At 27.4% G+C, this 21,072-nt stretch overlaps 1 protein-coding gene across 1 annotated transcript; it reads right to left on the reverse strand.

The window, feature by feature from the left end:
* Nucleotides 1-2,895: 2,895 nt before the first annotated feature.
* On the reverse strand, nt 2,896-20,792 carry LOC129957625 (ZZ-type zinc finger-containing protein 3-like). Its single transcript, XM_056070045.1, has 8 exons — nt 20,369-20,792; nt 17,831-18,101; nt 13,412-13,590; nt 11,508-11,600; nt 9,876-10,031; nt 6,756-6,878; nt 4,870-4,970; nt 2,896-3,099 (listed from the first exon to the last, which is right to left on the reverse strand). Exons 1-8 carry the CDS (start codon nt 20,711-20,713, stop codon nt 2,970-2,972), a joined length of 1,398 nt encoding a protein of 465 aa, XP_055926020.1. The 5' UTR covers nt 20,714-20,792; the 3' UTR covers nt 2,896-2,969.
* Nucleotides 20,793-21,072: the final 280 nt, after the last annotated feature.

A 21,072-nucleotide genomic window follows, 5' to 3' on the forward strand; every position in this document is an offset into this window, starting at 1 on the left:
TACATTCTATTTCTACAGCTTCATTGAAGGATAAATAAATGAAAACAATGTCATAACTCCAATTTTCAAAAGATATTATTTCATCTTACTCAAAATTTCGCTTCACTAAACAACTGAAATAAATTCAAAATCATTCTTTCCTGATGGTATTTAGAAATATTGCCACTTTTATTTTTATTCCATTTTTTCACCTCACAACTTCTTTTACAAACAAAACCAACTTCTCAGAAAAGAATGATAAGAAAAATTGTTCATTGAAACTCTTCAAACCAGAATTTAAATTATGGAAAAAAATATGATCCTCTTCCATATTGCATCGTATATCGTATTGATAAGAGATATCTTTCATTGTAGTTGCAGAAAATTAAATTTCGAATTTTCTATTGTCTTCTTTTGTTCTTCAGATAGAGAGAGAAAGAATGAGTTCATCATTTTTCAGGGGGGAAAAAAATAGAATGAAGAAAAAATTGTCCTCACTTTCACCCAAAAACAAAGACATCCAGATGAAGCTGATTAGGCCCAAGCTGGTTTAATTACAATGGAATTCGTATCTTTTTCTGGAGCTCAAATTTCATTCTGAGAAAAAAGATGAATTTGCTAATGAAGCATTTCCATCATGGAATTACTTTTCAATTTAAAATATTTTTCTTGCGTTGTTCCAAAATAATATATTAAAAAGAAGGCGAAGTTAGTTGATGGTAGTAATTTACTCTGTAACTTTAAAATAAATATTTATTTAAAAAAGCTATAGTAAAGCATCATTACATTCTTTTCAGAGACTATTGTAAAACGATGCATATATGAAAAGACATAGGATTGAAATTTTACCAAACACTTTTGATTATTATAAATTTAATAGTGTTGCACAAGCTCCCTTAAAAGTAATAAATTTTATTAATTTTTAAGGAAGCGCTGTTATAATTACCTCTTAATGTTGAAAACAATAATCAAAATTTAAAATTAAAAATCTATCCAACATATGATAAATTAGATAAAGGCCACTGTGGTCTGGCGGTAAGATCTCAGCTTCGGAAATAGAGGGCTTCAGGTTCCAGACCCAATTTCATCGAAGAACCGCCGTGTGAGTGAACCTGGTGCACGTTAAAACCGTCGGGGCCAAACGTGCCGCCCCTGGTGTGATGTGGAAGTTTGGAGAGGGGAGAGTGCGATCTCAGGTGTTATCCGACCGCTGTTCAAAATGACGAGGTCCGTCCCAAAACAGCCATAGTGTTGCTTTAAAACAGAGCATTAATAAAACTAAACCAAATTAAAGTGAGAAATTAGGTGCCCTGAGAAAGAATTATACGTTTCTTACTTTATAGGAGTTATGTGCTAGCAGATAGAAGTTTAATCGTTAAATATTTTCTTAAAAAAATTAAGATCTTGCTTTATTGTGTGTGAGCATTACAGATCTAATTTATTTGATTGAATATTTTTCTCTAACGTTTTGATAAATAAAGTGAGTCGGAATGCATGTTGAAATAAATACCCTTTTAAGTTACTATTTTATATATAATCTCTAAGTCAAACAGCTGTACCGGATGTTTTTTGTTTTTTAACTAACATGCTCACCTGTAGCCGCGACTTCCTTAAAGCGAAGTGCTTACGAAGGTCACGCTGCAACTCGATCTATCAATCGAAATGGCACCAAACTATATATGGAGACTAAAGAGTAATACTGGAATTCCGTGTGTATGTGTGTGTGTGGGGGGGGGGGATTAATTCCAAAAATATTATCACTGGTCTCCATATGGAATTTGGTACCGTTTCGGTTGTCAGATCGAACTACGGCTGGTTCTGAATATTGTCAGTATTTTAAAAAATCACCCGATAGTTTGCTGATAGAATTCACACTTCCTTTTTGTAAAATGTCAGCCTCTCGAGGGTAAGAAGTTCATAAAGAACAAAATTTTATGGGGGGGTTGTCATACCTTTATCCATTTTTTGAACGACTCGGCCAGAATATGTGCGGTCAGTCATGCAGTTTTAATCGATTCATAACTTCCAGTAATGTTTTGAGATGCCTGTGATTATCTCATCGCCATCGACAGAAAGTGAGAGAGTGGAGCAATCTTTGAAATTCCCTCCGCCGGAGAAACTGCCCTATTCAAAGGCAGGGATTCTTGCAGACGTGAGATGATGAAAGGTTACTTATTTTCATTGACTCGACGTGTCTTTTTGCTGGAATTCAATTTTTCTCAGCACTTTTTGAACCATTCCTCGATTTTTCAGCTGCCACAGCTTTAGATTCACCGCTTATTAATAGACTTGAAATTCCATGTCCTAGTTTGAAATTAAAAATCATTCAGTTGAAAAAATAAATCTTTCATATTTCATTCCAACACAGTATATTTTTCCTTTTTATAAAAGCATGGGTCCATTCATGAGAATGTTGCACGATACAGTATTAAAAACATGTATTCTACTTCAGGAAATCTTTCAGAGTTTTTTTTTTTTTTTTTTTAAGAATTTTCAAAAAAAAAAAAAAAAAAGGAGTTTTCCAAGATACTGATTTCTCCTGGAATTGTACTAGTGGCGCCTACTGGTAATCAGAGGCAATTTATCTGAAGATCAAAATAGTTAAACTAAAAAACTTTGTTCACAAAGAGAAATGGACTTTTAAAAATGATTTCTATTATATTTAATTTCTGTTACACAATACTAATATACATTTTCATCCAACCTAAAAGTTTTAATCCTTGGAGAAACAAGATCTTCCGTGCAAGGAAAGTTTAAGTTTTATATTGTGTTAGAATATGTGTTGTGTCTTGTATTGTGTTGCACAGCATTGTGTCAAAATATAAGTCAAGAGGTGAACATTCCTGTTGGCTCCAATTAAGAAAATCTATGACTATTTGTAAAATATGGAAAGGCGTAAAATAAAATATACATATGTAAAAAAACTTTTTTTTAAATTCATATTATATACAAGCAGCCACAATATGTACAATTTTAAGTTTTTCAACACACTATGTAGCTGAGGGATCAACAAAATTGCCAGATAAAAAAGAGAGATAACCTCGGTCATGAAAATTGGAGCTAATACTGTGAACTTCTTCAAGCCTGTGATTCGATGTATGCTGGCCAATTTCATATTCTCTGCAAAGAAACGTAATTCAAGTGTATAAGAAAATTGCATTTTTTAAAACCTCGCTAGAAGTAATACATAATAAATATGTATTATGATACTTTTTTTTAAGACAGTCATTGAATAACAGTTGCAAATTTTGGCAGTGTTCATTAAACATTTTCAGATTTATTATCATACTAATTTGATTTTGTCACCAATTTAAAATTTTAAAAAAATGTCTTTTTAATGATACCATTAAATTTTTTGCTAAATTTCAACAATTTTTCAAAATGTTTTTGTTCATGATTTGTTTCTTTTTGTACTAAAATTACTTTGCATGATGCATACATACTATTCACCTTTCATAATCAACTGGTTTGTCAAAATTAACAGTTATGTTCAATTTCGGTTAAATTTTGTGTATCCAATTCCCTCAGAAAAGTTTAATTAGTTATTTTCTAATCATCAAATAGAAATAGGTATTATAAAATGATGGATATTTAGTATCTTTCTGCTTCAAACTTCCTAATAATGTCATAAGTGTCCAGATAATCTATCTTGAAACTGCATGTTATTTTTCAAAGCACTATAACTTCACTGTCTCATGTTAAGTGCATAGATAACAAACAATTTTCCCCCTTGGTTTTTAACAAAGGAAGAAATTTTATATCTTAAAATAACTGAGTTTCCATATACTTGACAAAACAAGAATAAATTATTTGAATTTCATAGCAGCAATTAAAAGGTATTGTTGAAAACACTGCATAAAAATAATTTTTTTAAAAAATATAAAAATTTTTAAAAATGCATAATTAAATTGGCATCTTTAAATAACAGGTTTTTATGGTTAAAAATTTTATTTGACACAAAAAAAATTTCAAAAAATATTGCAGATAAATCCAAAAATGTTGCATAAACTTTAATTAATTAAAGGGGAGTATAATTTTTTTTAAATTACATATTTTCACTTTTTGAAGTATATTTATGCAATATCTAATATTTTAGATCAAATGACCTAACTTACAGAATGTAAACAAATACATACACACATTTTCCTTTTTCATTAAAAGAGATAAACATCAAAATAATTTTTAATTGGATGCTGAATATTGTCAATACATAAATAATTTTCATATCAAGCTCTTTTGTTTTTAGTTAGCCTTTTAATGCTAGATTTCCTTCAATTTTAATTTCATTATTATTATGATTTATCATCCTCAGAGGCATCAAAACTAACAAATAATGAAAAGATCTTTACAAATATAACATTTACATTCTTTATTTAAAAAATACAAACCAAATCACATGTTAATTTTTCTAATAAATTATATACTTTAATGCAGTAAATGATTATTTTACATAGGTTACATTTTACATAAATATATTATATAAAATAGACTGAACATTTAAAAAAGGGGGGAAAAAACTTATAGTAAAAATATAAATTGATTGAACTTTCTTTTTTTCTGGTTGGAAATTGTCTGAAATAAAACTTATATCCCTGATAAAATATTCAGTTTAAGGACAATTATTCTTGCTTGTTCAAAGGGGCACATAAAAAACACATGTTTATCATTGTCATCAAAATAACCATGAAAGATCATATTAGTGTTCCAAAACTGAGTATATATGTAATTTACTATTGCAAGAAATATATTACAAGAAGGAAATCAGTAGAGACAATTCACTACTAATAATGTTATAAAAAATTAGAATTGGTACTTCCTGAGAAATTTTATTAATAAATTACTCAATATCAATATTCCCATTATTTGACACTATGAAAGAAAAAATCTTACCCATCTGCACAATTCTCACAAAAATCAACTGATGTTGGTGGCTTACAATCAGTACAATGCCATCGTATACCAATAATTGGTTCCGTTTTACAATTAGAACACTGAAAAATGAAATAATGATTATCATGCACAACATCAATATACATCATTATATTACTGAAAAATAACAAAACAATTAACCAATTACCTCATTATTCAACAAAATAAAAAAATAAATAGAAATGATAGCTGTTTGAAAACTAATTTAAATTTTAAAAAAATAATCAAATTTTTTTATTCTTATACCACCGAGTCTTTAAATTTAACCCTCCAAGTGACCTACACTAAATGTTCCTTTTTTTCCATTCAGAATATATATATATATATATTAAACTGTCCTATTTTTCATCTAATATTGAATATGTCTAATTTGAAAAACATTTCACTCATGCAGTTCTTAAAAGATGTACAAAGATGAATTACTGCTTTGGCATAATGCTCACATAGTCACTGTGAAACTGAAGCATGCACAATTATTCTAAAACCTAAATTTAACTTATAAATGATTTCATCAAGGATTTAATATTTAAATATATCAATAAGTTTTTCATTTGGGGCTTTGAGTCTTCAAGAGAAATTTAAAAACAAATAAATGGATAGTCTTTTTTTTGCAGTGGAAAGGGTAAATTATTGAAGAATGAATTTTCTTCAGTAGAGCAGGATCAGTAACAGTGCACATTATAATAATTATTATTAAATAATTTGAAAGCAAGACGACAGCATCAAAAAAAGCAATCTATTATATATGTTAGAAAAGGGAGTTTTCCTTTACAAAAATTGTTGGGGAAAGAAGGCTGAAAGCAGAATATAATTTTTTAAAAAATGAAAGATCATTACAAAAAATAAAAGTTAAAAAATTGCACTATAATATATTCAAATAAAAAATTATGACAATTCCTCTTTATTTCTCTCTCACTTTACACTAAAAAGATTTTTTTTATCTTGTTCAGCAGTTCGATGAATCATTATAGACAAATAGAGGGATGCAGGAAAAGTATTTAAGGAAATGTATATAAAAATTAAATTTTTAAATTAGACCAATTATAAAATTAGTAAATTTATTTAGTAAAAACTTAATTATGAGATTAAATATTTAATGATTAACTTTTTACTGACTACTTATCAAATCCATCACAATTAGAAATAAGGCAAAATTTTAACTAAGAAATTACTGTGGAATGAAATATAAGTTGCAGAGCTGCAATAATATTAACTGTCAAAGATTGTGAATAAAGTAAAAGATAATCAGATGCTTTGTGAATTTAATCTATTTTGTATTCAAATATCAAAGCTGCAGTTTTATAGAATTTGCATAAACTTCTATGAAATTTTGTTTCACTATATTTATTTCATGTAAATTGTTTACACATGGATACTTATTAGTGTGGAATAAATTTCAAAACAGATTGAATTTCGTGCTTTTGAAACACACATCAAACAAACTCTTAATGGGTTTCAATGGATGAGTTAAAGCTTGATAAAATAATGTATATAGTTTAATTGGTTTTATAAAAAAAATTTAATGAAGAATGGTTTATCATATAAGTGAAAATTGCTCAACACATTTCAACATACATGCTATTTGCTGTTAAGACAATAGATAAAAACATTTTTTTTTGGCTCCATTTTGTCAATAAAATAATAAATTTCGGCTACTCCTATGCACAATCCTTAAACTTCTCTCCAGCTGAAAAATATATGTCTAGAAAATGTTCCACATATTTTTAAAACTAATTTACAAAGAATATCTTTAACTTGGTAATTATTTAATGCATATCTGTAATTCAAATATTATCACACTCCATTAATATGAATATATAAAGTTAAATATTAATCACATAACTCACTTTAAACCCTATATGTTGGGTAAAGCCACAACTCTGAATTTTCTCTCTTTGGATTTTTTTTAGAAGAACGAGTTCTTTGTACTCAGGCGTCTCTCGGAGCTCTGGATTAAATTCTTCATCCTCCTGAAAGACAAAATAACATAAATCCATCAATATCATTTGAGGTTAAATAGGGGGAATAATTGCACATCATGGAATGAAGAAATGTATACTACTGCAAGCCAAATTTTATAAAATTTAATAATAGCTACAAAAATTATTTATTTTTATTGCCTACATATTCCTTCCTCAACTAATGCTAAGCCTACATATGAATGGGATAACAGTGTATAGGTTTAAAAAAAACATTTATGATATAGCATATTCAGGTTACATTAAAATACATTCTTTAGAGTAAATTTAAGTAAAAGGAAAAATTAAAACATCACAGAACTGCAATGACAATATCAAGAAGAGAAAATAGTGCATAAAAAAAGTGCATTGGTAAGATGCACTTCTCGTTAGTGTTTCGTCAAGTTTTTTAGACCAACAAAGCTTTCCTCCTTTGAATTAAAAATGCCAGTTATGCTATCTATATTGTGTTTAGGAAGTTTTGTAAATGAGAAATAAGTGCAAAATACCTATTGATTCACAGAAATTATTCCTACTGTCACTTTTACAAATACTATAGACATAGATAAACAGCTACCTCACATTTTTCTCTCCTTGCAAAGCAGAACATATAAAATCTTTCAAAAGGTTAATCAATCTCAAATTAAAAATATTTTTGCGTCAATCACCAAAAAGGACAAAAAAAAAATCAAGATGCATTCTGACATCAAATGCTGCATATAGAGATATTGTAAAATGAAAACAACCATTAACTGCCTTCACTATTTTGTATATTCACTCAACTCAGAATTTAAACATCTAGATAAAGACAAAATCATTTGAGGTGTTGGTATTAATGAAGGTGTACTGACCATGTACAAAATTTAAAATAAGGGTATTTCTTGATAAATACCTTAAATTTTAAAAAATTGAACACATTGTAACTAGATTACTTAGTTTTAAATATCACTCTTGATGACAGTAAGACAAAGCAGAGTGCATAGAGAAATTGCAGCAAAATTAAGCACTCTTTAAGCATCTTAAGACAAAAAAAATTAAGCCCCTTTGTTTATACATGCACACATAAATCAACATATTTTCAAACCATGGGATATTTTCTGTTTTATAACAATGTAGTTTTCATTTAAAAAGTTTTAATTAATTTTAAATGAGTATTTTTTTATTTTTATATTTATTTTTGAATTCCTACATGTCTTCTATTATAAAACAAATTACTTTTTTGATTTTGAAATATATATCATAAAAAGGGGGGGGGGAACTAACATAACAAAAAAAATTAAGTCACCTTGTATAAGATTAACAATAAAAATCTATGAGCATTTTCAACAATTTTAAGATTAGTAAATTACTAATTAATTCACATGGTTACATCAGTACTGACATTTCTGAAAATGTTGACACTGATTTAAAAGCATAGAATGACCAAAAATTTTGTATCAATGGGATGGAAAATGTAAATTTCCTTCTAACTCACCATATTTAGCAATTCAGATTAATCTATTTGCAGCTTTAAAAAGCTAAGAGCTATAGCATTCCAGGATGGCAACATAATTAAGACTGACAAAACCACCACACAACTGATGGCAGAACAATGCCATGTAATAATTGAGTTATTTTAAATCAATTTTTTAATATTAAGAAAATGTCATGTTAAATAATCAAACATTTTACATTTAGAAAATTTAATAAAAACCCATTTTTCAAATTATATGTAAAAATAAATAAAAATTTACTTCCTTTAACTTTAAAAAAATGTAGAAAAACATGATTGTACAGTTTACAAAGAAATAAAAAAAGATTTGATAATTTCATAAATAATAGAATCAAATTCACAAAGTTAAAATGATTCCAACTTTCTAGTTAGAAGCAAAATTTAAATAAAACATGCCAGGGGAATATTTTTAAAAAGTATTTTTTGTAGTCAACATGAGACAATATATTGCTTAGTCTTAAAATTTAATGTCTTTCATTAAATGAATTTTATTCAGCAAACTGCTCTAAAGTTTTAAAATTTAAATTAAAGCACAGAAAGCATTTGTTTATTAGCAGCAGTAAAATTACATGACTCAATGATTCGATGCAACAATAATGGTTTTGAATTCCATTCTAATAAAAATAACTGTTACAAATTGAGTTCAAAACTTAATTTTTCAAAAATTACTAAAACAAAAGAAAAAATACAATTTAATAATTTTGTTATTATTAAATTATTGGAATGGAAAAAAGTTATCAAACATCAGAGTAAGTGATTAATTACAGCATGAAGCAATGGGAAAAATATAATAGAGAAATGAAAGCATAATGAATATCCATGAGAATTCATTAAAAATTAATAAAAAAACTTTAAACATGATAAAAAGTTCAATTTTCTCAAGAGATTTCTATTAACACATCACATTGATATGACTTTATTTTGATGCTTGTATATAAATTTATTTTTATTATTAGTATTGTTTTAACACCCAAATAATTCATAGAAATCAATCAATCTTTTTTTTTTTTGCATTTATCAGAGATGAAAATAATAAGCATTTCAAACAGAGCTTCATAAGTCTTTCATCTACCTAAAATATCCAAATGCAATCAATTATGTTTAAATGAAAGCATTCTTAAGTGAAAACCTTGCATTGAGATGTTTTATAACATGAAAGTAATCATTCCCTTAGTTAATGTTCAATTTTTAAACAATTATTCTATTTCAACATAAATGAAAGTTATTATAGTCAGTAGAATTATATTTTAATAAAGGAATATTTCAGATTAAAATCTAAAACAAGGGGGAAGATCTTTTTTTTTACATAGAAATAATATATTAAGCTAAAATATATAAAAGAATATTAAATTTAATAAATTAAAAGTATTAACTGGTATTTTTAAAGAAATAATGTTTGAATGTATGAAAACATGACAAGTACATTTATCATAACATGATAAAAATTATTCTTTGAATAGCAAATGACCATTTTGTAAGAAGAATCTAAGGATTCAAATAAAGAAGAGATTCCTTACCGACATCCCTACTCTAGATTCCATGGAATTTTCTTCTGATGTTTGAGGTTGATGGTAACTATAATTTAACTCTTCATCTGCTTCAGGCATGTACACAGGCAGAGTGTGTGAAACCAGAAATGTGCTGGGTTGGTTTCTTATAACATTACGTCTTGGCTAAAACAGAAAAAAGGAATTATAGTATAATGCAAAGTTTATGAATGTGAAACATTGATGTGTTTGTCGTTTCTTAAGAGAATCGCATTCACACCGCAAAGCATTAAAAGTTTTTTAATGATTCATCAAATAATAGAATTATAAGGTATTTAACCTCTTCAAGGATACTGAAATACAAGTATGCTCTTAATGTTTCTTGATATTAAGATTATTTGCAGAAAAATATCTGAGTAAGAGTTCAGATGAATAACCCTTTGAGAAGCACAATACTGAAAAAAAATTTCGTTTAAAAAAAATCATAAGTGAGGTTGCATACCCTGACAGTAAAATGTCCCTTCCAAGAAATTTTTTTTCATGCCACTAGTTTTCTGACAAAGGCATGGGACAAATATGTCAAACTGCCATTCAAGGAACTTGAGCACTACTCAAAACCATTTGTAGTCTCTTATTTATGCAGGCAACATGAAGCTTTTATGCTGACTCATTTTCTTTAAATGTTTATTAAGAATTTCCCATGCAATTATTAAATTTAATTAAGAATTTTCCATAGCAATTACTGAATTCTGACAAAGAAACCAGATTCTAACCCCCTTTAATAGATTCTAAGTTCAGAGAAAACTATAATCTGAAATAGAATTCCCTCGCCCAATAGTAAATTATTTACAAAGAAAAGTTATACAGACTTTCACTTGAATGTATACAGTAACTTATGAATGCTATACACAATGCAGTACACCATGGAAAAGATAATGAAAATTTTTGAATGCAACAAGAAATGACAAATCAAAAGGCATATAAAGGATATTTTGAGAAAGAATAAATTTGCTCAAAGAGAAATATTAATAATAGAGATAAATATAAATAATAATATTATTATATTAATAAAATTAATAATAGAGAGAAATATAAAGATAAATATAAATAAATATTAATAATATTAATATTAAGTAATATTTTACCTCTCTGCCACAAAAAAACTTCATAGGAAATTAATTGACCAACATAATATTGATACCGTCATAATATTAAAAATATTAGTTTTTCTATGATACCAATTTCACTTTTTATGCAATCTTTTTATCATTTTTTTCAGTTTTTATTCTTTTATTTAATGCAGATGATTGTAAATAAGGAAATTTGTAAGTAGGTGCTCCTTTGTTGGACAAAATTAAGACTTTGGACTAAACCACTATCACTACTTTTTTAAATTTTTCTTTCATTTTAATGTACAATCATAAAAAAGGATTTGCATATTACATTTTATACAAAAGGAGTTTTAATATTAAAAACATTGCATGAGGAAGGATTTTAATCCCGAGTAACACTGTGTTCATTATTTGTATAGTTCTCTTATTTATATTATTATAATAATATAAATAAGGCATGGATTTCGTGTAATTCGTTAAACTTACGGATTCCAAACTAGGATAAGTGATTAAATACAACTATTCTATGAAAAGAAAATTAAAAATTTACCTTTTTCAGGTATGTCATATTTGGCATTCTTCCTGGAATTGGCATGCCAGCTTTCAAGAGTTTAATGAAGTATTTTTGAACTCTACTTGCTACCTAATATAAATGAGATATTTATTAGTTGTTTTTCTTCCTTTCTTTTATTATAATTCATGTGTAAACCAATTATTTTATGAATATAGAAGTTTACTGTATTCTAACAATTAGTTTTCATTACAAAAAAGACATTATTACATAAAAGTTAAGAGCATTTCATAAAAATAATAACATAAACGATATATATTATAATGATGCTCTAATATAGAATAGTACAGAGAAATAAAATTCATATTGTTCATTTTCATAAAAACTAAATACTTATCAAAAATTAAATGATTTCAATAAATACAAGATATAGAAATAAATTAACAATTAATACTAAATGTAGCCCTACTTGACACACACACTGAAAAAGTTGTGTCTTTTTTAATTAAATGCTGCAGTTCATTTATTATATTTATTTATATAATTATTTATAAAATATTGGTCATAATTATAATAAAAATTGTCTTTCTAGACAAATATTCAAAACTTATGGGAGAAATTCTAAGAAAAATGTAGTTTGATGCTGGTAAAATTTTCTGAATATATATACTGAATAAAACTGAGCTTTACCATTATCACAGTAATGGACATCTTATTATCTCTAACACAAACATGTGGACTAAAGAAAAAAAAAATTTGACTGGTGAATAAATAATTACTGATTATGTTTCCAAATTCAGTAATAATTATTGAATATGATAAAAGATTATGTTTGCAAATTCGAAAGAATTTATCACTTAACATTATAATTTCTAAGAATGCTAAGAAATTTTAAAATTTTTTATCATATTAACAGTCAAGTTAACCAGGGATAAAAGTGTTATCTTCTCAACTTTCTTCAACTCTTATGGCATATAAAGCATATAAAGTGTTTTGCTCTGTGGTTTATTGAAGAAAATTAAATATGTCTTTTGCACTTTTATGTCTTGATCAGCTGAATAAAAATTTTGAAACAGATCTATAATTTCAATGTTAATACAACATTATAATGTAACTATGTAAATGATATAACAAATATCACTTACATAGAAATATCATTTACATAGAGAATAGATAAAAGATATCTAGCTTTTAGCCTTTTTATAAACAAGGTCACAGACAAGCAGACATACAAGATAGTATGTTTCTATGTTATTAAATTCTTATACCTTAATGAGACTTAAAGAGACATTCTTGCACCTTAAAGAAAATAGACAAAAGATATCTAGCTTTTAGCCTTCTTATAAACAAAGTCGCACACAAGCAGACATACTAGATTCCTGTAGATGGAATTTGTTGAAAATCTATGATCTAAAGATCATACAATAGCCTTCTGGCTAGTTCCATTTTTTAATTATTATGATAAGTTCAAAAATAATTTTTTTTTTATCTCAAGAACATTTTAAATGTGAAAATTCAAGCAAATTTCAAGATCAAATTCTTTGTTTATCATAATATATTCTCTTTGAATTTTTTTGAAAGAGAAAATAAGGAAATAATAACAACTTTAGAATAATCTGTAAGAAATCCACAAGCACAACATTTGATTCAACTACAAGCCCTAAAATGCTCTTACAACCTCTTATTCTATATTTTTAAGCAGAGTGTGATATATTTATAAAAATATAAGCAAATTATTTACAAAATTCACAACAACAGAGAATTTTGTTATACCTAAAATATCAGCTAATGCTGCGTGAAAGTAAACTATGTTCAAATTAATAATTTCTACTATTAAGTTGTAAAATCCAGTGCATTTATACTTTTGACATTTTACACTAGTTCATGGCAAACTAAATATTAGGAAAAAGCAGGCATGATAAAAAAAATTTTTTTTTTTATACTTGTATTGGTGTACGGTTTTCCAGACAATTGGCAATCTTTTCCCATCTACGGCTTTCTATTTCCTCTGGTGGAAATTTTATTAGCAGCTCCTCTAATTGCTTCTGTTCTTCAGCAGTCCAGTACTGATTCACTTTGGGAGGTTTCTGTTCATGTAACCGACTAGACTTTTCCTTGGCATCTATAAATATTTTTAAAAAAAATTATTATAAATTTTATGTTTGGTTTATGATTTTTTTTTTTTTTTTTAAATAAAGCACAGTCTCTTTTAATTTTAAGTACATGTCATAAAAATCTCGCTACTCCTTTGTCTATTAAATTCAAATCACTTCTGACTCTTTCAGCTACAACCTAAAAAGATAGAGAGAATACATTTATTATTTATAAAATATAGTGGATAGAGTGAATTCAATACAGTCCTTTTCAAAATGCAGTACTACCACTTGTTTTGGCGCAGCATAGCCAGTTTTGGCTCTTGTGCCATAAAAATCCAATATCCATCCATCCATCAAAATGCAGTAGAACTTCAATTTATAAAAACTGATTTTCAAAACAAACATCAAAAACAGAGGGGGAAAAAAAGAGGGATACAGTCAGTGACTTAGACAGTTCTTTCCAAAATGATGGAGATTACTTTTAGAACTAAAATAGGATACATACATGTTGTGCTTTTATAGGTAGTATTAAGCATATATGAATACATGTAAAAAGCTTTAATATATATAATTCAATTTGTGCTAACTTTTTTTATATATAAATAATACAATATTTGCAATTTTCTGTATTTATGTTCTTTGAGCTTAATTGAATGTCTCTCTCTCTCTCTCTCTCTCTCTCTTTGCCTTTACTTTTTTTTATGTTTGAAATATTTTAATTTAATTTAATTTTGCTACCTTAGACCCTTAATTAGTTTTGACAAACTTTTGGCCTCTGAATCCAAAAATAATCGCAGTTTTTGTCTCTCATGCCAACTTTTAAAGCTCAAGATACCCTCTCTGGTCTTTGAAAAATTGGCATTGGGATTTCAGCTAAATGAGGCTTAAGACACATAACTGATGGTAAACTAAGAATACTCTATTCTACACTTGTTTTCCTTCATGCTTCCATTATCAAAAATAACAATCACTTGAATGATGTCTGGACTCCCATCAAATCATAGATATGCCAAATAGAAATTTATCATGTTTCTTTTGCCAACATTCACAAACTCTCTACACACTGTTTGCACCCTTTTGTAAGAATCCTGATTTATCTTGATCACCAATTTTCACTTTAAAGTAGGCTTGCTAGATAAATATACAGATGTTTAGTCTTTGAATGGATATGGTAAAACTGCCACATATAAAATAAAATGAGTCAGGATTGTTTAAGTCCTTATGACACAAACTAGAAGAGGCAGATATAAGGAAAGATTTCAATTTGTTCATAAATAAAAGACAAACACTGCTAACCTTGTATACAACTAAGAAATTAGACTCAATGTTGGAATGCATTTCACTATATCAGGATGATACACAATGTTCCAATTCAGTACGCAACTGAAATAGTCTAGACTATCATTGTCTCCCAATACATCATTCAACAAATATTAGTCGGAGAAGATTTATGGTAGCCAATAGGTGAGCAATAGTGCTTCTTGTGATCCATGCTCAATACGGAGGAGAATGGTCATATTCACATAAAATGTAGAGAAAAAACTTGACTATGGTGAATAGTGATAAATAGATTCACAAATTAAGCATATTTGTACATGTATGGATAAATAAATCCATATTTCCTAAGCATTCTTTCTATTTTGTAATAAATTTTAGTTTTTAGAGAAAAACTTATATAAAATATTTTTTTAACTTTTAAATGCAGGGGTGTTTGTGGGACCCCAAAAAATCCCCTGAAACTTTTACGGACTTACTACCGACATTTTGGAGTTTCGAAAGGGGGGGGGGGAGAAATGAAAAATTACAATTATGAAGTATTGAATGACCTAATTATAAAAGTTCAATGAATTACTTTTTTTGCAAAATTAAGACCTTTGAACCCAGGTCACGTGATCGCACATCTGGTCGAACGAAGTCTCTCCCTTTTTTTTCTGCCGCGCCTACTTGCAGAAAAGAATCCAGAAGAGAATGTCCGAGAACCGGAGGAATGAGTCATAACTCGCAATAAGGAAAGAACAAAAAAGAAGTTTTTTCCCCCTTTTCACGCATTATCACTGCCTTTGGAGAAAGAAAGGAAAAGTTTTCACCACACACACTGACCTTGCGTTTTCTGCTTTCAAAGCAAACAAAATTACCCAGATCAAAATAAATAATTCATTATTATTCCTACTTCCTTTTGAACGACGATCCCCGGAATTTCCGGCTATCGAAGTTCAAAATCCCCGGAATTCCGGGGTTTCCCCGGAGCACAAACACCCCTGTAAATGTTTTTTTTTATTTTTTTTATTTTAATATGATATAGCTAATTCTAAAAATGGTTATAACTTTATTTTGAGGTAGCATTGGGCAACACAACTTATTTAGAATGGAAATGTTATCACTAAGTAATAAGTTGCTCTAAAATTACTGCAGAAAAATGATAAAATTTTTATTTAATTTCTAATTAATGGAAGATTTAATTAACATCTGCACTGCAAAAAAATGACAGTTCCTATTGTTAAACTTGTCTTAAGTATTAAGTCTGAAAAGCATAGATGAATGTGATCCAATTATTAAGAATGACATAACATATATAATTATCGTGACTTTTTTTTAATATTAAGATGAGTTGAGGTGTTTTTAGTTTGATAGATCATAATTGTGATTAGTATAAGAATTTTTTTATAATAATTTATTCTTTACATATCAGTTTCATAAATTTATATATTAGTTTAAAATCATTTATAAATTTTAAAAGCTTATTAAACAATAAAAAAAAGTAGAATTTTCTGGATTGACTAAAACATCTGCAAAAAATAATAATGTCTTTTTTTTTGTTGTTATTATTCTAATCAGAGAATAATTTAAGCTCTTTTTTACATAATTCTTTCTTTGAAGAGAAACAAGAATGGAATCATAAGAAGAGGAAAGCTTATAAAGAGTTATATTTAGTTTACATATGAAAAAGTCAAATTACAAAACACTTTAATTTTAAAAACACTTTAACTAGTACACTAAAAGTAGTTATCATTTTAATTATTTTCTAAGTTCAATCTGTAATTTATAATGTCCTGCATCATGTGTGGTGCCATGTTGCGTCATTGATCACATGATGCTTTCGCACCTTAATTGGCAAATGAGAGCTTGACAGTGAGACACACCCGTCATGCTTATGTATTTTATGTTAGTTTAATAATGTTTTGTCCTTATAATCTTAATAAATATATTTCACATATTAATACTGGTTGCTGCCTTTCCCCACAATAATAATATATATTATAGAATCTTCTAATCAGTTCAGTTTTTACAAATTATGAAACAAGTTATGTAAATGAGTATCAAAAATGACAATCGTGCACTATTAAGACATCTAAAAATGAAAAATAAAAGCATTTGATTCCAAGTTCATTTCTTCCAAACTTTAATTCTCTTTTAAAATTTATATTTTGCTTTTACATAGAGGTGGACTTCTAACTAAGTAGCAACTTGAGGTTGTTCAGCTGAGGGATAAACAGCAGATCTATTTAAAAATTTCATTTGATTAGCTGCCAAATAAATAAAATTATAAAAAATTTATTGTATTAATTTTAAATATTGAGATAATGTTCAAGCCTTGGCAAACATAACCGACCAGGTCCTTTTCTGCCTCATTGCATTTTATTTATTAGCGTAAACAATAAATACTGTAATATCTGTCTGCTAAATTTGATTGTACACATATCTATCTCAATGCTTGGTAGTCATGAGTAATTATAAATAAACAAATAAAAACATACACATTTTCATTAAATTACTAAATTAAAAATTTAACTTAAAATACATAATTTATATGTTACGTTTCAAAAAGATGTCAAAATCACAAACTAGATTGGCTAAGAGATTCATAATATGCACTGCTGAAGATAGTAAAATGCCTACTTTTATGATAACTTTTCTGATGAAATGAATTCCAAATAACTGAAAATTAGAAACCGCAGTCAAGTGGAAGGAAAATTCTATTAATAACAACTATGATGATAGTTACAAATCATCAATGAATGTACATTAATGGTAACCATTATTTGAAGTAACATATACTATTCAAATAATAGCTTTCTGTTACAGATATTTAAGTAATAATATTTATAAACAATTATAATACAAACAGTATTTTTCAACAGAAGACACTCTTTATGTTTTATCAATGATAAGAATCCATGTATTAAAAATTAGACATGCACTCAAAACTACAAGAAATATTGAAAATATATATATATATATATATATATATAAATTTCCTTAACATACTATTCTTAAAAATATCCTGAGTTGCTCTTGTAGACAGTCGAGTTAACTGTCGACGACTGAAGGAAGATGAGCTAGCATTAAATGTGTATTTGTTCCAGTCTATCACAGGAACAGGGTATACGTTCTGGGGGGTAGGGAAATCTATTTTTTTCCCTTGTTGGAGGCATTCCACAAAACCAATTGGATCTGCTAAAGCCTTTTCTTTCAATTCATGGAGCTTGTCTAAATCTTTGATTGCTCTTGCCTTCTGGGCTTCAAGCACAGTAACAGCCTGTAAATTGAAATATAGCCTGTAATTTAAAATAAAGATGAAGGAAATTAAATAAAAGCATTTGTCATACTATTTGTTTTTGTTGTACTTAGAGAGGAACATCTCAAAATGACTGCCAAATAAAAAGTTATAGTCTGTGAAATCACACACAAATGAAATAATGTTTCTATGTATCTTTAGAATTTCATGAAATTCAACAAATTTCACATCAAATACAAATTTTCATTACATATAATTTTCATAGTATTTAGAACTTAATTTTTTATAATTGTACAGTATCAGTTCAAAATCTTAGGGCAAACTTTAAGGTAAAATTAAGCTTATTTGCTTTCAATTCTACATATTGGATTATGACTGTCTTAATAAATATTAAATCAGCAAAATCTATCTACATTTTATGATTCTCGAAGAAGAAAACCAAAGCCTAACATTATTACTTTGCTAAACAAATTAAATAATAAACTAATTTAAAATTATAACATTCATTCTTCCAATGGACACATTACAGGAAATTATGATATCAAAAACATATTTTCAAAATTATTTCACAAATCCACAACTGAAGTGCCTGATTAAACAGCTTTCCCAATTATAAAAATTCATTTTGACTAGACATACCTCTTGAATTCAATATTACATTAATTTTTGTATCTTCACAGTATGTGATAAAGAGGGAAATGAATAATTTGAAAAATGATTGGAAATATGTAAATTGGTAATGGTATGAAGAAATAAAGAGGATTTTGTCAGAGAGGTCAGTAAAAAAGTTATTGAAAGAAGTATTTTTGTAGTTGAATGTTATTATTATTAATAACTTCCACATCAATACAGTAGACTCCCGATTATCCGCGGGCGGGTTATCCGCGCCTACCGCACAAAGTTTTTTTTTTTTGACTGATTTTTTCAAAAAGGTGCAGTTTTACAGTTATGCTTTTGTAATTACATAATACATTAAAGTATTAAAACTGTACATATGTATTAATTTTTCTATGTATCCTTGACGGCTCTCGTAAATACAAAACACTTTTCTGTTTTCACTAACAAAATGCAATTTAGGTTAGTTTTGAGTGATATACTAAAATATTAAGCGTTAGTTAAACATCCTGCTGTTTATTTTACGTTTTATTGTACATAAAACGATTTTTCAAAGTTGGAATGACTGCTTTCTTTTTTGCTATACCCGTTTTTAGCTTTTTTCGGATTATCCACGATTTTTGTTATCCACAGCGGCCGCGCCACCCAATTCCGCGGATAATCGGGAGTGTACTGTAGTTTCAAACTTTTGGTGTGAAAGAGTTGACTGGCAATCATATTTATTAACCAGATATATTTGCTTTGTGGTAATCAGGCATAGATAAAATTGATTTGACTCCCATTCTATTTTCACTAAATTGTCACACTCTTTTTCACTAGATTTACACCTATTTTGCTTTCATTCCATTTCTAAATAAAACTTAAAGAACTGCAATTTTCTTTAGCTGAAAAAAACAAACTCAAGCAATATGGCATTCTATTCACAGATTTAAAAAAAAAAATTCTTAATCTCTTATTCTTTGAAATAGGTAGAATAAAATATACTTTATTATTATTTTTTTAACAATGTTTTACTAAAAGTGATTTTCAGTAAATTAAATAAAATTAAATTCAGTAAATTAATAAGACGTATATGACAAGTAAATGAATTTTAGTTATAACAAGAACACTTTTATCCTCCCAAATTTTGATGTTGGTAAAAGATGATTTGTTAAAATAACTTCAGGAACTTATATAACCTAGTTCCACAATTTTTCATATTGTATTATATAAACTTTAATTTTAAGTAATTTTTTTTAAATCCTCATTTTTATTGAAATTATAATAAAACCATAAATTTTATAAGATTTATTAATTTTTTTAATGTAGATAATCCAGAGCATTGTATGCAAAAATTTTATCTTAAAAATATAAGTTTGTGAACTCATACACTATAAGTTGTAACATTTTTATAGTAATGTCAGAGTAGCTATAATATTACCAGAGACTGCTGAAAACTAGATATCTACCCTTAAAAGATGGAGTGGTAGCAAAATTCATATTTTTACAAATTATTAATTTAACTTTAAATATTCAAAAATCAGTATAATTAAAGGAAACCATCACCAATGTGAGAATTAAAATCTTATTATTCCCTTTTATAACGAGATTTTATACACATTCATTCCTATAAAAGATTTTGTAAAAAATATTAAATCCTTCACAAAATAATAATTAAAAAAAATAACCCTCACTTTTAGAAGTTCTTTATAATCATTGTTGTTTTTCAATGCAGGATGATCAGAATCAAAATAAAATTCTTCAAAAGTTTCAAAATTCGTCTCTTGGGTATCTTCAGAAAGATCTTTTATCTCTGAAGGTTTCAAAATATTAGTCATAGCATCTTCATTCAGAGTACTTGACGATGTACCCGCTATACTATCATAAGTGCTGTCATCCCAGAAATCTGGAGGTTCAACTTTAATGCACATTTGGTCCATTGTTTGAACAAGCTGTAAATGACCAAAAATAAATTTTTGCTTGCTAATCAATAAAAAATTCTTTTCAAACACAAGGGAACTTTTTTTAAGGCATATCATTCATAGAACGAAAGCACTGACAATCGAAGCATTTTAGCTACATTTGCTTTCACATTTTTTCCTTTCACACAAACAGTTGTTTTTGTTGACAGTTACAGTGTAGAATCAAGTAAACCAACTTTTCAATTCACAAAGGTCTCATGTGAAACGCAGAATACTATTTTTTTCTGAAAAGATGTACCGGAGGAATTATTTATTAAATATCTTGAAAAAGAATCTAATTATTTCTTATTCTTTATAGAAATATATATTTAAGCATAAACTGCTTTTTAGTAATTAAAGAATTCATTACATATGAATGCGTTTCAAAGAAAAGTTTATTATTCATTTTCCATTTTAAAAAGTTATATTGATTACAA

Source organism: Argiope bruennichi, chromosome 11 (assembly GCF_947563725.1).
Source record: "Argiope bruennichi chromosome 11, qqArgBrue1.1, whole genome shotgun sequence".
In the NCBI taxonomy this organism is placed as follows: domain Eukaryota; kingdom Metazoa; phylum Arthropoda; class Arachnida; order Araneae; family Araneidae; genus Argiope; species Argiope bruennichi.